Source organism: Talpa occidentalis, unplaced genomic scaffold (assembly GCF_014898055.3).
Source record: "Talpa occidentalis isolate TD23 unplaced genomic scaffold, MPIMG_talOcc4v2.1 talOcc4.11, whole genome shotgun sequence".
Classification (NCBI taxonomy): Eukaryota; Metazoa; Chordata; class Mammalia; order Eulipotyphla; family Talpidae; genus Talpa; species Talpa occidentalis.
This window is the reverse complement of record NW_023601104.1, coordinates 81,406,934-81,423,949: the sequence shown is the minus strand read 5'-3', so window position 1 is coordinate 81,423,949 and position 17,016 is coordinate 81,406,934. Positions and strand designations below refer to the sequence as shown.

At 47.0% G+C, this 17,016-nt stretch overlaps 1 protein-coding gene across 2 annotated transcripts in view; it reads right to left on the bottom strand.

Annotated features, from left to right (window-relative positions):
* The window catches only part of KCNK10 (potassium two pore domain channel subfamily K member 10), a 114,980-nt gene extending 103,113 nt beyond the window's left edge, over positions 1 to 11,867 (bottom strand). The window contains exon 1 of one of the 2 annotated variants that reach the window (XM_054691810.1): positions 11,699 to 11,867. In XM_054691810.1, the coding sequence (XP_054547785.1) occupies positions 11,699 to 11,741 (43 nt within the window). In that variant the 5' untranslated portion in view covers positions 11,742 to 11,867. Of the gene's footprint in view, positions 1 to 8,201; positions 8,687 to 11,698 lie in introns of those variants that run through there. The other variant, XM_037503747.1, reaches the window with a different exon arrangement.
* Between the last annotated feature and the right edge of the window lie 5,149 nt (positions 11,868 to 17,016).

Genomic DNA, 17,016 nt, shown 5'->3' with positions numbered 1-17,016 from the left:
CATCAAATATGATAGTATTTATCTTTAGCCTGCTAAAATATCTAATGTGTTATTACTTGGGGGACCTACTAGGACTGTTTACACAGAAGAAACTGGTTTTACTATTTCACAATGTAAAATTGTTGCTAGCTCATGTGTCAGAGTTACAAACACTGTATGGGCGTTTCAGGACATGTGCAAAGGTGACTGTCACTTCCAGACTCTCCATCACTTCTACAATCTGCACTGTGAGCATCTCCTTGCAAATGCAAACACTATCACCATTCCTACACTGGGTAGTTAAATGGAAAAAAAATAGGCTCCGTTGCATAAGAGATGGCAATTGAGATCAGTATTCCATAGGAACAGGGGTGGCTGGGGGAGGTGGAGGGGAAATAAAGGAAGGAAAGAAAACAGGGACAGCCCAGAGAGGTGAAGTTCCCCGTGACCATGTGGTTTATGTATGGCAGCAGTTAACTCTCAAATCCCATGGTTTATCACTATTCCTCACTTTTTTTCAAAGTTCCTTCCAAAAAGGCAATTCTCAGCATTGTTGTTGGGAATGTAAATTAGGACAGCCACTATGGAGACTGTAGAGAGGTTCCTCAAACAAGTGAAAATAGGACTACCATGTGATCCAGCAACTCCACTTCTGGGCATTTACCCAAAATATACAAAAATACTAATTCAAAAAGATATATTCACCCCTATGTTCTTATAGCACTATTCACAACAGCCAGGCTAGGGCAACAACCTTAGTACACAAGGATGGATGACTGGAAAAAGAAAATGTGGTGTATGTACACAACGATGCTACTCAACTATAAAAGAAGACAAGATCTTGCCATTTGCAACAGCATGGACGGACCTTGAGAACATTATGCTAAGTGAAATAAGTCAGATGATAAAGACAGTTACCATACAATTTCATTCACATGCGGAAGATAGTCAAAGCAAATAAATAATCAAGACAAAACCCTTAGATTCTAACAACAGAATGGAGGTTACTGGGGATTAAGGGGAAGAGGTGGAATGGGTAGAGGGGTTGATTGGACAGTGGTGGGTGGAAACTACATCTTTGAGCTCAAATATGGTGTTGCATACACAGATTTGAGGTGTAAAACTATATTGAGTGTAAAACTTTGCAACTAAAACTTATCAGTGTTACCCCAAATTTTTTAAAGTTCCCTCCATGACAGGGGAGTAACGCAATCACTGTTATAGAAAATGAAATTCCCTGAAATCCTACCCACCTACCCCTCTGCAACCTCGTGTGCCCACTCCATTGGTCTCCCTGGCTCTGGGAATATACATGGAAGAGCAGGCTGTTCCCCTCGTGACCACCCCCTCCCTTGCCAGTGGCTCTGGCCCTCACGCCCCAAACCCAACCTGAAAGGGAGGACTAGAAAGTCATAAGACTCAGTCTCGGACACTGGTGAGGAAGGAGAACAATCTCAAAGTGAACTAGCAAACCACAAAACAATGGTTTAGCAAGCAAGTATGAAATGCCACACTTAAGTAGGTTCTGCACCTGAGCCACAGGGAGCTGAGCCCCTCACCAGGGTCCCCCTGTCTGGATGCTCCAGTGAGAGCCTTCAGAACAGCACACAGCCAAAGAAGGTCACCTTTTTCCACCTTGCCACCCCAGCCCAGGGAGCTGTCCAAGCTGAAACCTGCTAATTGGCTATCAGTAAAATGGCTTCATTAGCTTTGTTTCATCATTAAGATCTCTAATGACCTACAGGCTAACAGTAAAAAGAATTTATGAGCTCAAAAACCTTTCTTGCCAGCAGTGGGCCCCTAACACTCTACCTAGATTAGACACATTTTGTACCATATCTCAGTGGAGGATGCAGTGTCCCAGTCTGCGGCAAGATGTGGATTACATATTTTAAACACATCCGATTTAAGATGATACTCACAGCCAGCCAGCAAATGGACTGAATTGTGTCCCCTCAGAATTCATGCATTAAAACCATAACCTCCAAGGTGACTATACAGGAGATAGGGTCTTTAGCAGGTAAATATGGTTAATTGAAGTCATTAGGATGTGGCTCTAAACCCATAGGGCTGGGGTAATCCTTTAAGAAGAAGAAAAGACCAGAGCAACCTCTCTCCACCAGTGAGGACACAGAGAGAAGCAGTCATTGCAACCCCAGAGGAAAGCTCCAGCCAGACATCCCCACCCCCAGCACCTTCATCTTGGACTTCCAGATTCCAGCTCCAAAAGAAAATTAATTTGTCATTTAATCAGGTTAATGCAGAGCCAAAGCACAGGTGTTTTGGAAAGAGGGTGGTCAACCCACCCGCTCTCATTTCCACCGCGACCATTGAGGTTGGCAAAAGGATGATGGAGCTCCTGTAGACATAGCTGGAAAGAAGCCTGGCAGCCTCCCTGGTGGCCTAGAGGTTAAGGCTCAGCACTATCATGCTATGACAGCTGTGGCCTGAATTCGATCCCCAGTCAGGGAACTACCCACATGGCGCAGCAGACCTCTCCTGTCTCACCCGCTGCTCCCCTCAGCAGTGTATTTCAGCTGATCTTCCTGTTCTGCTCCCTACTCTGTCTCTGGTGAATCCTCTCACCCTCTGCACCTCTGGCCTGCACCCCAGTTCTACCCAAAAATAAATAAATAAAAATTTAAAAAGGAGAAGGAAAAGAAGAAAAAGCAGCAGCTTGAACCAAATCTTGGCCTAGAGAATTTTTGGAACATTTTTCCTCTTCACTTTCTAGGAAAATGAGGTGATTTTGACACATGATTAATTCCATTTGGAAAGCTGAGCTCCTAAAAGTTGGGTATTAAATCAACATATAGATTACTTCTTTCCAGAAAAATCTAAGCTATACAAATGTGTGTCAAGAAACACATTAATAAAGAGGGAACTCCAGTGACTTGTAAGCTGAGCTTGGTTCTCATTCATAAGAGATCAAAATCTCAAAAGTGGGATCCAAGGTTTGTCAGCTGAGCTCATGGATAAAGTGGTAGCCAGTGTAAGGAGGACCTGTTGAAAACAGCCGGCTGCTAAGGACTCACTGACCTCTAAATTGCTCATTTGGACAGAAGGAATAGAAGAACATGGAATGGACAAGTGCCTGGGAAGGGAGGAGAGCTTGAGGGAAATTATCCCAAACGTAAGCATCCAACGTCAGAAGGCCTGGGCTGACCCGACTCTGCCCATTTGCAGCCTTGGGCCCCCAAATGAGTGATCCACTCCTTCTATTCCCATCTGCAAATTTAAGATTCCAATATCAACCAAAATAGCGTTGTTTAAAGAACAAATGAGATCATTTGTGGAAAGCGTTTTATAAACTGAAAGGTGCTACACGCATAAGATGCAGGCCGCTCTGGAACTGTGCATTAAAAAAAGCACAATTAAAGAAATCCAGCTCCATCTCAGTGGCTTTGCCTCTTGCTTAAGAGGATTAAAACACCTAAAAAGAGCTACATGCCAATCAATGGTCAATTTGAGACAAATTATTAATTGGACAGCAATCACATCCTCATCAGGCTGCATCAGCCCATCCCCATGCCCCCACCCCCAACAAACCCTCGCTCAACCCTTGCACTTCTGGCTGGGAGAATGGAGGAAAGAATTCTATTGGAGGTTCTGGAGGCTTCGAGCCCCCAAGGAAGTGGGAATATAGCTGTCATTTTCAGTACCTCTTATTTAGGGATATAGTTCCTTTCCCCTTCTTTGTACTTATGCTACTGTTTGTAGCGTAAAGGACCCTAGGCGCTCCATTATGCATGAAGTCTCAGGTAGAGATCCTTTCCAACCCTCCCTCTCCTCCAGTCATTCATTCCACAAAAAGGTTTCTGAGGGGCCTGCCTGGTGGCACAAGGTGTTAAGTCGCAGCACTACGAAGCTATCCGCAACCACTGCAGCATGAGTTTGATCCCTGGCCAGGGAGGTGACCCACATGGCGCAGCAGACCTCTCTCGTCTCACCCACCTGCTGCTCCCCCCTCAGCAGCGGATTTCAGTCAATCCACCTGTTCTGCTCCCCACTCTGTCTCTGGTGAATCCTCTCATACACACACACCCAAACCTCTGGCTTGTACCCCAGTTCTTGCATGCATAAATAAATAAATCTTTAAAAAAAATAGGTTTCTGAGCATCTACTACATGCCAGGCACTTCCCAGGGCCCCCAGGATGGGACAGTAAGCCAGAGAGGGGAAGTTCCTGGAGCTCACCTACCAGAGAGGGAGGCGGGTGTCAAATGTGACACATGAGTAAGATGGTTTCAGATCAAAACCAGTTCCAGGAAGACATCTGACCAGTGGTATTGCAGAAAGTGGCAGGGGTAGGAAAGGAGAGGAGAGGATGTCAGAGGGCACAGAGAAGCCCTTGCTAGTGAGGTACATTTGAGATGAGATTCAAATGATGGAAAGAACTCAGCCAGGCAAGTACGCTTCCTCAGCAGTGGAAAGCGCAAGTGCAAAGGCCCTGAGACAGAAACAAGTATGCTCTACTTGAGGAAGCAGAGGAAGCCAAATGGTCCAAAGGTCAGGTCAAGGAGAAAATTGAAGAGATCAGGTCAAAGAGGCCAAGTCAAGGACATGGAAGGAAAATGAAGTCTCAAGAATGAACAGCCCACAGCTAATTACACCTACAGCTCATGCTAGAAATAAATTCTTTTGTTCCCAAATCCAGAGATTTTAAAGCCATATTGACTGGCTTGCCTCAAGCTATGGAATATTGTTTGCAGATCATATTGATCTTATTGACTTTTAAAAGCTCTTAACATGCATAAAAGGAGCAAGTCAATCCCAGTTTTCAGCAGAAAATCATCAACAAGTGATCCCAAGGACTTAAAATGGACATAGTTCTGCTAAGAAAACCAAGAATGGTTGCCAACCCACTCTGGGGTAGGTCCTACATACACAGCCACCCTATCTGTTGAAGCCTTCACTTTACTACCATGGAGAAGGATCACAGGCAATCAAAGAATCATCATTTTACCTTTAGATCTTATTTTTGCACCTAAACTTCTTGACAGTGCTTTGCTTCATACATCCATGTGCAACAAAAAGCCAATCTATTCTCAAACCTCCTTCATCCTGTGCTGTTAAACTGACAGGCAATGAGGCAAGACATCATAATGACAACTTCCTTCCACAATCTATGAGCCTCTCTACCTGAAGTTTATTAGGTAAATAATCCTAAAATCCATATAATATGAACTGTCCTTCTGTGTTTTTATTATAATGGAAGTTTCCCCTCTCCTGCTAATAAATACACAGGGCTTATGAAAAACCAAACCTCCAAAGAAAAGACACAAAGTCTGTCCAGCGGCCAGTGACTGGCCACCAGAGGTAGAAGCAGAGGTGCTGTTTGGCTACATGGATAAGTGAAGAAATGAAGGAATAAGTAAGAAAGGCTGATTAACTTCCTCACCCTGCTTCCTCTTTCTCTCCTCCTCTTTCTCTCTGTCATATTCTTCCACAAGCTCAACTCCTCCTCTTCTCTCATCTCTTCCCAACAAGCTTCTGCAGGACTCTGGTAGCCTCACCAGGCAAGAGTCAGAAGTCCCACTAACTTAAGAGATAGAAGAGAATTTAAGTTCACACATTCTAGTCCAACCCCACCTACTATTAACTGTGTGGCGTTGGACAACTTACTCAACCTCTCTGTTTCTCAGTTCCCTCACTTGTAAATCTTTATGAAAACTGAATAAATTAATATATATAAAGCACTATCTATATGCAAAGCCTGGCACAGAGTTCTAGACAGGTGTGAGATATGCCACCCTCACTCCCCATATCCCCCCTTCCTCTACCCCTTAGCTAGGAAAGATCTTGTCACCCCCACCTTTGGGACCAATTATGTCTGAAGTCAGGGTATCATATCAGAGGAGAGCTCAGTGGGGTCCAAATGGCCATCAATTGTCAACTGGGGATAATAACACTTAAAACATCAGGTGAGTATTATGAGAATAATTGTATGGAATGATACACATAAAACACCTGGCATACAATGGATGAATGTTCTTTTTCTTGGTGTGACTGTAGGTGAATCCGGATGCTCTGACATTATGTCGGGCTGTACAATGTGATATTCATCTGTGTTTGTCACTGTGACATCAATCTATAGAGGGGTGGTTACATAGAAACATATTTTAAAGCAAAGGCAAGCTTCACAAGATCAGCCCACAGCCCTCCCTATCAGAGTTCCTTGAGGATCCCTCACGCTTTCGACTATTGCCCACTTAATACACTTCTTGGATGACTCAGGGAGTCTCCCACGCAAGAAGTCCTGGACTGAACTCACGAGCTCTCCCTCAAGGCAGGTCCTGGCTTGGCTACCATCCCAGTCCCTCTAATTCCTCCACCTCCGTGCTTTATTCACACAAAGCCTGCTGATTTCATGTCTTCCGACACTCCCGATTCCATCTACTTCTCCGTCCTCATGGCTATCCACCCCGGTCCATGTCCATCTGCAATCTTATCTGATTCCACCAGTCCACAAAAGCCACACAACACTTCCATTTGACACTGTCACTTCTCAGACTGAAATCCTTCAATGGCTTAAGGTAAGGGCTACGCCCCTTCCCTGCCTGCGCCCTACCTATACCACACAATGTCCAGGCCTTACCCTTTGGATCCCCCACCCCACCCCCCATAACACATGCTCTCTCGCTCTTTGCTCCAGTCATGCAAACTTCCTTTCAAATACACATGCTCCTTTTGCCCCAGGGCCTTTGCACTTGCTCATGAAGCTTCTGCAACAGTTCACTTCTTCATTAGTCAATGAATCCCTACAAAACCTCCAATCTCAGAACCAGGGTCAGAATCCCTTCCCTGACTACCTACCTCCCCTGGTCCTCATCAATCTCTTCTGACACTTTTTAAAACCCGGATGCTTTCCTTCACAGAACCTGCATAAAGTATGTCTGTCTCCCTTACCATCAACTCTTAAAACACCAGAACTTCTGTCTACACTCATCTGATTGTATCTCCAGTGCCTAGAACAGCGCACAGTCCATAGCAGTTATCAACAAATGTTTCCCAGGGATCCAAAAGAAAACAAACAAACAAAAACAGCGAAGACACACTTCCATGTTTCTAGAGATCCAGAGACAAAATATGAGGTTGGGGTTGTCTTTAATATGTAACAGGCTCGGTGTTGAAACAAGCACTGCCTCTTCATTCTCTCTCCAAGAGCAAATCACTTCACAAGACATTTTCCCCACAAATGAGTAGGTTTCCTCTTTTCCAGTCTGGAGAAAGGAATAAATGCACACATAAAGAGTACTAGACACACATACACCCATATAAACAAATTTCAACACCAGCACACACACAGGTTTCTTCCAGCCAGACTCAGCCGTCAGATACGCTAAGAGGAACTCTAAAGAACATTCTCATCAAAACCGGACAACTTGTTCTTTGCCCGTTCTGCTCACTCCGAAGCAGCCTAACATCTGTATGCTAATGACAGACACCTTGGCCGGCTGCTAGAGACAAATCTGTCTTGGTCACTCCCTTTTGCTACAAGGGCACGTTGTCCAACAATCCTCGGGGCTTGTAAAGAACACTACTGTTCAGACAGTACACGGTGCCCCCTCCCAGCCCTAGCCAGCCCCACCCTTCTAGCAAACCACTACTCCCTCCCCCTTCTGCTCTGATCTGAGCCAAACTAGCCGCCTGGTTTGGTACTAAGATTGAGCAAAGACTCAGAAGGTCCCGCGGGTTCCATTATTTCACATGCCCTGGGAGAAGGGCCACCTCCAGGGACAGCTGCTGCAGATCTGAACCCCACTTGCTGCCAGGAAACCTTTCCCACTGAGGACACCCCGGCCAGGTGGCGCAGCTCCAGGTCCAGGGGAGGCACCCCACCCATCTGCTAGAGAGACAAAGATCACCAGAAACAAAGGATACACACACACACATACACACACACACACACACACACCCCAAGTCAAAAGCAGATACCAACACTTGGTGCAATTTCAAGCCAAACAGTCGGCCTGGTGTATCTTTAAATAGATTTTGAAACAAGCCGGGAGGGACAATGATTATGTGATCATGACAGACACTATCTGGGTCTGGAACCCACACTGCCTCCGCCCGCCTCCCACCCGCGCTGCAGTTCCCAGGCGCATTTTGCAGCCTCGGGACACACGCTGCCGCCGCCGGGAGCAGGAGCGCTGCCACTAGTGGAGGCGCGCACCGGAGAAGGAGGCAGGGCGAGGGCGGCCGGGAGTAGGAAATACCAACCTTTAGGATCCCAGTTCACCTGTTTTCTTGGAGTCTCGATTGGAAATTTCATTGCTCCGTTGCCCAGAAGGGAAGGAAAGGAAAAAGCTAATAAAGTCCTCGAGCTTTACACGCCTCTGTACAGCGGTCCAACAAAACAATTTCCAAGGATGGGAGGGGGGTGGTCTCGAACTGGCTCGTGGAAGAACCCCAGAGAAAGCCGAGTGGGAAAATACTGGTTTAGGAGAGAAGGGAAACGGGCTTGGGTGTTTGCACCGGTGCAGGGGTGGCGGGCGGCCGCCCCCGGGGAAAAGGAAAAGTAAGACCCGCCAGGGGCGCACGGAGAGCGAGGCTCGGCGGACCCGAGAGCCGAGCTGCTTCCCAGACGCCGCGCCGGCAGGGCGGGGGCTGAGCCGCCGGGGGGCCGCGCGCGGGAGAAGCCCACCGCAGTGTCACTCCAGCCCCCGAAGGCGTGAGCGCCCGCACTCCCGCACACACACACTCGCCGGGCGCGCGCTCGGGCGGGCACGTCAGCCTCGCTCGGCCCCGCAGAGCGCACACGCCCCACCCCGGCCGCGGCTCCTCGCCCCCGGGCGACGCCCCCCGCTCCCCACCCCGCGAAAGCCATTGGACGTGGGGTGGCGCGGCACCCGGGGCGCGCGCGGCGAAGGCGACCCTCCCCGCAGCGCGCCGCAGACGCCGCGCCAGGGCGGGAGGGCGCGCGGCGGGCGGAGGCGCCCGGCGGGGGAGACGCTCGGCCCGCGCGCCCGGCCCGGGGGCGGCGAGCCGCGGAGGACGGGCCGGCCGGGCGGCGGGGCGCGGCGGCGGGGCGGGGAGCGCGCGGCGGGCGCGCCGCTACTTACTGGCTCGGCCGGCCGGCGGGCGTGGAGGCGCCGCGGCGCGCGCGGTGGAGTTGCTGCCGGAGACACGCTTGGCTGCCTGGAAGGCGCTGCAGGAGGCGGAGAAAGGGCCGCGGCGGCCCCGCCGCAGACCTCGGCCTCGGGGGTGACTCCTGTCCCCGCTCCCACCCTGGGCGCACCCCCTTTTCTCACTTCATTCTTTCAGTCCAGCCCGCGCCCGGTGCTCTCTCCTGCGCCCCGAACCCACGGCCCCAGCGCGCTCCGAGGAGGCCGGGGCCAGCCATGAGCCTTTTGTTCTGGGACCGTTCCGTGGCGGCCGCGCTCTCCCCGCCCGGGGAAGCTCGATCCCCAGGCGCAGCCCGGTCCCTTCCCCAGCTACCTGAGGCCCCGGCTGGGGCTGCTGCTCGGCGGCCCGGGAGGGGGCCGGAGAGAAGCGCTGCGGCCCCGCAGGGAAACGGGGTTGCCAAGACCTGAGGGCTCCGGGAAGCGGCGGCCCGGGGAGTCCAGGGGCCCAGCAGGGGCAGGTGTGAAGGCCCTCAGACATGGTCCCAGAATGAGGTTAGACCTGACTCTGGCCCCCCAACCCCCAGTCTCACGGCTCCCCGCCAGCAGCCGCTGTGGAGACCGGGCCTCAGTCTCCAGAAGAGCCAGGTGGTGCTGAGATGCTCTTGAATGGGCCACTGGAGGTACCCATGTGAATGGTGCTTACCGGTTACTTCCGCTGCCTAACAACGGAGTCTTGCATATAGTAGATGCTGAAGAAATACTTGCTAAATAAAGGCATGAAATGTATGCCCCGGTGTTGGAAAGGAAAGCATTGTCCACTCAACATGCAGCTTGAACCCCTTCCGTGGGCCATCATTGTGCTAGGTGCTGGCATATGCTTGTGAGCAAGATAGACCTAGTCTTCCAGCTTGCTGTCTAGTCCCCTGAGGTCAGGTTAGGTTGTTCCTTGCCTTTATCTAAGGGAGAGTGACTGCCCGCTTGTTTCCAAGCCTGTCTGCTATGGCTCTAACCCCTGCACTAGCAGGCGCTTTCTGAATTGCATGCCACTCTGGGGTACTTTGAGGCTTCTGGAGGATGCTGTCAGCAACATCTTTCTCAACATTCATCCTTCACTGTCTGTCGCATTCAGGTTTTTGAATTCCAGGCAAGATCCACCAAGGTCCACTGCTGTCTGAGGAGGGTTGGCAGGTGCTTTGTCACTAACACTACAGGTGCCATGGGCTAGATCCCTGAGTTCTCTGTAGACCCCCAAAATGGTCCTGATTTGATAGCATTTCCCTAATTCCTCAGCCCTTTTTTGGGACATGGGTGAGTTGCCAGGACCTTCAGAGCCATCTTCTCTGGGATTGTTTCCACACTTTGCTCCCCTCTACTGAAAGTTGAGACCATGCGTGAGACATGAAATGAGATGAACAGGGAATTTCTGCATGTCTAGCTTGCCCCCCCCCGGGACACCGGTGTGTATGTAAATTCTGTTTCCAAACCCCACAGAAGCTGTTTCTATGCTCCTGAGAAAGCCTTTAAGAGCCTCATTCACCCCTCCTCACTGCTCACAGACAGGAGGGCTCCAGCCCAGTCACTGCAATGCAACTGCCTGCATGTATTGCCTGCATCAGCGCCAGAGAGAGGTGTCCACAGAGAAAGATTCCCTCCTGAATCTTCTGAGACTAGAGAAGCAAAACTGACATTTATCAAATACCCCTCATGTTCTCACTTCACTCATCTTCCCTGCATCACTTTGAAGAACACTTAACTGGCCTCATTTTACAGATGAGAAGATCAAGGCTCAGAGAGGTAAAGAACCAGTCCAAGGTCACAACACAGAGATTCTTCCCCAAGTGAGTTCATTGGGTCCCTGGACCCATAAATCTGACCCTGCAGCTATCATATGGCTTCTTATGGGTAATGAAGCCAAAGACTCCAACGACTCCTCTGCAAAATGACTTGGACTATCCTGGTGTCCTGGGATCTAGTCCACCGTTAGGAGCAAAATCCCGGGGCACAAAACACTCAGACTTAGGATGCATCATTTGGCCACTCAACAAACATATGTTGAGCCTCCCCTTCTGTTGTAGGTTTTCATCAGAAGTTGTTTTGGCTCCCCATAGAGAGCCTTTCCCAAAGAAGCTTTGACCAGACATTTGCTTGGGAGCTGGGGGGATTGGGCTGGACCTGGGGTCTAGGGTTCCCTACCTCCCTGGAAGGAGGGAACAGGCTCTGGGGTCTAGAGTTCCTGACATGGGTTAAAGACTTACACTAATCACTAGCCCTTAGGATCTTCTCTAAGTTAAATCACTGTCCCCCCTCTTTTTTTCTCCCCCCCCCCAACCTCTGGGGCTTTTTCTCACTTCCACGTTCATTCCCCCTTCTCAGAATATGGACAAAGACAAGTTTAGGGGCGTAGGGGAGGAACCCACCGAAAATGAATGAATGGATTGGTTTTCCCGGCTCCCCTCCCCTAGCGCCTGAAATCAAAGCTCCTGAGCTGCCTGATTTGGCAGGGACTGCCTGGTGGAAGGGGTTGGGGGGCCGGGGAAGAGCGAGCCCCCTCCCAAGGAAAACAACGGAATAGATTAACCCTTTGTGCTCCTGCAATCCCCTTTCATCCTTTTCAATTCTACCTCTTCTTAAGACAGACTCGATTCCACTTACCGCAGGAAGGAAGAAATAAGTGGTCTGTGTCGAGAAAAAACATCCAAAAAAGATGCCGCGCCAAGCGGTACCCTCTTGCTCTGCGCCGCGGCAACTTCCATGGCTATTGCTGCGGGCGGGTGAAGTCTGGTGGAAAGAGACCGCCTCGAGCTCCTGCGGCTGCAAAACAAAGCATCACGGCTCCAAGTCTCCCGGCGCGCGCCGTGCCCCGCCAGCTGCCCGGGGCTGGGGCGGCCGCGTCCGGGGCGCATTCGGTGGGAGGCGGCACCGTGCCTGGCCCGGGAAGCGCGGCTGCGGGGCGCCCGGGTCTCCGCGGCTCAGAACCTGCAATCGCTGCCGCACCGCTTGAATGAGCGCCGTGTGGCCCGGCGCGGGAGGGCTAGGGGAGCCGGAGAACCCCAGTCATCGCCAGCGTGGAAGTTTGGCGTGAGTTGACGGCTCCCCTGCCCCCTCCCCGCGCCGCAGCCCGGGATGGGTGTGAGGCCGGAGAGGGGGCTGCAGCCGCGTGGGGAGGCTCGGCGTGGCTGGCGATGAACAGCTCAGCTGGAGGAGAGTTGAACACGGGTGCCAGGGTGAGGCAGAAGAATGTCTGGGACAGCGAATCGCTGGGATGATGAAGCAGCTTGGAAAATCCTGCTTAGAGCTGGTTTGGCAAACAGAATGAGGAGGACAGATCTGGTTCGAGTCCACGTTGAATTCAGGGCTAGCAGAATGAATTCGTTCATTTGCCTTAGAATGTTTTCCTTTGGCTTCATCGTTCTGCCCTGACGTCCCGTGGAAAAAATCCCAATCGTCCAAGATCTTACCCACCCCGAAGATTTCCTCCAAGTCCCATTCTCAAAAGAACTGCAGAGAGATGTCCACATCATTTTGGGAAGCTACCCCCCAACCCCCATGCTCTGCGGATGCCCACTCAGTGGTGAAACCGATAGGGTTATGCGTTCAAGTTAAACGTCTCCTACCAAAAATGCGTCCTGTTCCTCAGTGAGATTTTCACCTTGTTATCAGCATTTTTCACTCCTACTTTTGTCTTCATGTCCCAACCAGCATCTGCAAAAACACACCCTTAAGTATATGTTACTTTAATCTTGGGCTCTGCTTTTGGCTTGGAAAAGGAAAAGTTGCTAAAAGGCAGAGAGTGTCATATATTCTACTACTCAGTAACTAACTCCATGTGCGTAAATCCTGCAGATTTATTTTGGTGACTCAGACCTCTGATTGGGGATTAATGAAGACACACTAGGAACTCCAAAGAAGTTGCAATGACAGTGTCAGGCTGGTGAACTTGCTTCATATTCAGAGGAACTGAATCCTCTTCCCTTCTAAGTTTCTCAATTAAACAAACTTTGTTAAGATATGTTGAATCAATGTATTTGTTTCAGGTGTGCAATGTAATGATTTGATAATTGTATAGATTGTGAAATTACACCACAATAAATTTAGTTAACATCCATCACCACACATACTATTTTTTTTCTTGTGATCTACTCTTAGCCACTTCAAATGTGAGATACAGTATCAATAACTATGGCCACTGTGCTGTACAGTACGTTGCCCCACACTCCCAACCCCCCACCCCATCTATGAGGCAATGTGCCAAATATTGTACCTGAAGTATGCAGAGCTATAACTTGTTTTTAAAAAAACAGGTTTCAAAGTAATTCCTTCTCCCTGGGTTACTACCAAAACATAATTCCAGGTGATTTTTTAAGAGGTGGAGCTGATTTTTTTTTTTTCACTTTTCCCTCAATGTTTTATTTTGCAAATGCTCAAGCACTCACAAAAGTTTGTTATTTGGTTAAAAACCATGATCAAATCAAAGACTGCATTTGGTTGTTATTTCTATTTAGTGTATCTTTATTCTAGGAAATTCCATTCATAACATTGATTTTTTTAAGCCCAAATTCATTTGCTTTCTGGCAATGATTAATGTCATGATGTAATTAGAGATGAGTTGAGTCAATGGGAAAATTTTCCTGACCACAGCAAGTCACTAAATAACCCACTGCCTTCCCTAGACCCAGTGTCCATGCAGATTCACAGGACGGAAGGCAGTCACATACCTACTCATTGAAATTTCTCTCCTACACTTAGTTCTAGTCTTAGTAAAAGAAGTCATCTTGTTGCTTATCCCCAAAAGGCCATGTTTCAGGGATAGATGAGTGTTTTCACACATACACATCCAGTTGACAGGCACATATGGTATTTTACTGAATTTTAAAACAAGAAATCAGCAAGGTTACATACCATAATAAATGAGTTCTGGTTTTCAAGTCATTCTAGGAAAGTTTTAACTTGAACCAGAACGTGAAGCTTACATGTTTTCAAATAACCTATTATTTACAGGCATATCTGATTTCCCAGATTCTTTCAGCTTGGCTAAGAATTGAAAATCCTTTGGAGGGACTTACTGTCTTGATGAATCGACAGATGCTCCTTGCAGGCAGCCAATGAAAAATGGAGGATAGTGTGACTAACAGAAAAGGTTTTGTCCAGTAGGGGATGGGACAGTGTCAGCATTTAATGAAAATGTTTGAAATCTATTCATTTCATTTATGCCACTATTAAATTAAATAATTACTTCATTGAAAATTGAGTAAATATAACACTGGACTTTCCTCTCCTACCACTAGGTCATCTAAATGTTGCTGTATCATAAAATCATATTTGAAAGGGTCATTTCAATTTTCTACCTCTGAGTAAGACTGCAATTTCTATGACTACGCAAATATGTCTTAAATATATCTAGTGAAAGATATGCCCATTGCTAGACTTGTTCAAAATTTAAGAACTGGTAAGGTGAAATCTTTTCTTACTTCCAGACTAAATCCTTTCCTTACATATCCAATACATAAGGAACGCATTCCAATTGCAAGGCCCTGACAATAACTTGTATTAGACACTAAATTGTCCAACATCCTCTTCTTGTCAAGTAATTCTTTTTATTTCTTTACCAATATGTAAACCATTTAGCCAGCTCATATTTTCTTAAAAGCATCTTTTGTGCTACAAGTTTCAGAAAAAATCAAAATCCTTCCAAGCTTTACCGGGTTCCTCCATCCGTGGCCTCTGCAGCATGAGTTCAATGCCCGGTCAGCCAGGGAGCAACCCACATGGCGAAGCAGACCTCTCCCGTCTCACCCGCTGCTCCCCTCAGCAGTGTATTTCAGTCAGTCTGCCTGTTCTGTTCCCCACTCTGTCTCTCGTGAATCCTCTCACTCCCCTCGTCTCTGGACTATACCCCAGCTCTTGTATGCATAAATAAATAAAATTCAAAAACAAATAAATAAAAATAGTACATAGATAAACTGTGTCTTTCCAGTGTCATCATTCCTTCTCATGGAATGGTAAGGGAATGCTCTATTCCTTGACTCCCTGTATTTGCTATCAAAATAAAACATTATTTCCACATTTGCATTTAATCTGATAGGTTCTTTCAATTTTAAGAATATCATTCTTGATTTTTTAATTTATTGAGTCATCCTATTTATTCCTGATGACCTGGATGTATTTAGGACTCTATTCAGTTGTGGTTTGGATCATGGTGGTTTATGCTCCTTTTTTTAATTTGTTTGGACTACACTTGACTTGCAACTGCAATCAAAAGCATATTTATTTTCTTTGATTTATATTTTTTTAAGTAGCTCTTAAAACACATGGCATGGGGCCTCCCCAGTGGCACAGCAGGTTGAGCGCAGCACTGTGAAGCTGTCCACGGCCTCTGCAGTGCGGGTTCAATCCCGACCAGCCAGGGAGAAACCCACATGGCACGGCAGACCTCTCCTGCCTCACCCACTGCTCCTCTCAGCAGTGTATTTCAGTACATCTGCCTGTTCTGCTCCCCGCTCTGTCTTTGGTGAATCCTCTGACCCTCCTGTGCCTCTGACCTGTACCCCAGTTCTTGTATAAAAATAAACAAATCTTTAAAAAAAAATAAATAAAACACATGGCATGCCATCATATATCAAATTGTTCTATTCAGTCAGCAGATCCACATCCAAAGGCACCAACTTTAGGTACATATACATGAAAAAGGACATAAAAGTATTAAATAATAGAAAGTCACTTGGAGTTCCAAATGATGTACAAGATCGTGGAACAAAAAAAAAAAAAAAAAGAAAGAAAGAAAGAAAAGAAAGATTTCAGGACCTTGGACAGTTAAAACATATCTTCTGTAATTCCTGTATTGCCACATACACAAATTTGAAATATGGGAACTTGGAATATCCAACTGGTACTTTTTTTCAGATGATGAAAAAGTAAGATTCTGATCAAAAGTAATGCAGGCAATGGGTGCCAGTATTTAACTGTTTCTCTTCACTTTTCCCTGAACTTCTTTCTAAATAAATACCATAGGGAAAATTATTACTGACAATTGAGGCAACGAATTACTTGAAGTCCAAGCTGAAACCTAGATATGATCAAAACTCCAGATGCTGGTAAATTCAAATTGTTGGGCCACATTTTGAAACATAGGTCCTTAATCTGTAATTTCTTGTTTATTTCCCCACATACATTTTCAGAAAATACATACAACACACTTTTAAAAATGATTTTAAATTACTTTCTTTAATTCACATGCCACAAGGAAGAAAATAAATACTATCATAATGAGGGCTGTACTGTAAAACCCAATAGCATGCTCAGCTATGTGTGCTTGAAACAGCTTCAAGATATTGAGAACTGGATCCAGGGTACAGAGCTGGCGTTGCTGTAATGCAGTGTTGAGTGGCTTACCTAGCTCTTCTTCAGCTAGTTTGGTATTTTTTTAAATCTAATCCCTTTTAAATACATGGTCATGAGAAACCACAAGTGTACTGATATCAGAAACAAAAACATCCAACTTCACTAACTTGCAAGAAATACAAATTGAGACAACAATGGGATGCTGTTTTTCATCTCTCAGATTAGCAGAGATTTAAAAGATTTCCAGAGACCTGGGAAAATGAGCACATTCACACACTGCTGGTGGGAATGCAAATTGGTACAAGTCTTTGATGGAACAACTTGGAAATCTGAACGGAAAGTCTAAAAAATAATGATGAAGGTACACATGTAATAACATGAAAACAGTTTCAATTCCTTGTTAATTAGCAAAAAGTAGGTTTCCTAGTTAATCATGTATTTATGATATTTAAACACATATTCTGAAAGAATGTAAACCCAAATATTATTATCTCAGAGGGTAGAATGGGGAGGGGGTAATTATATGCTGTTTACTTGTTTTCTAATATGTCTAGTATTTTTACATGTTATTTACTATTCGACATGAATTACTGTTTCTGTTTTTAAAATAACCAGTTACCCAATTATGAATA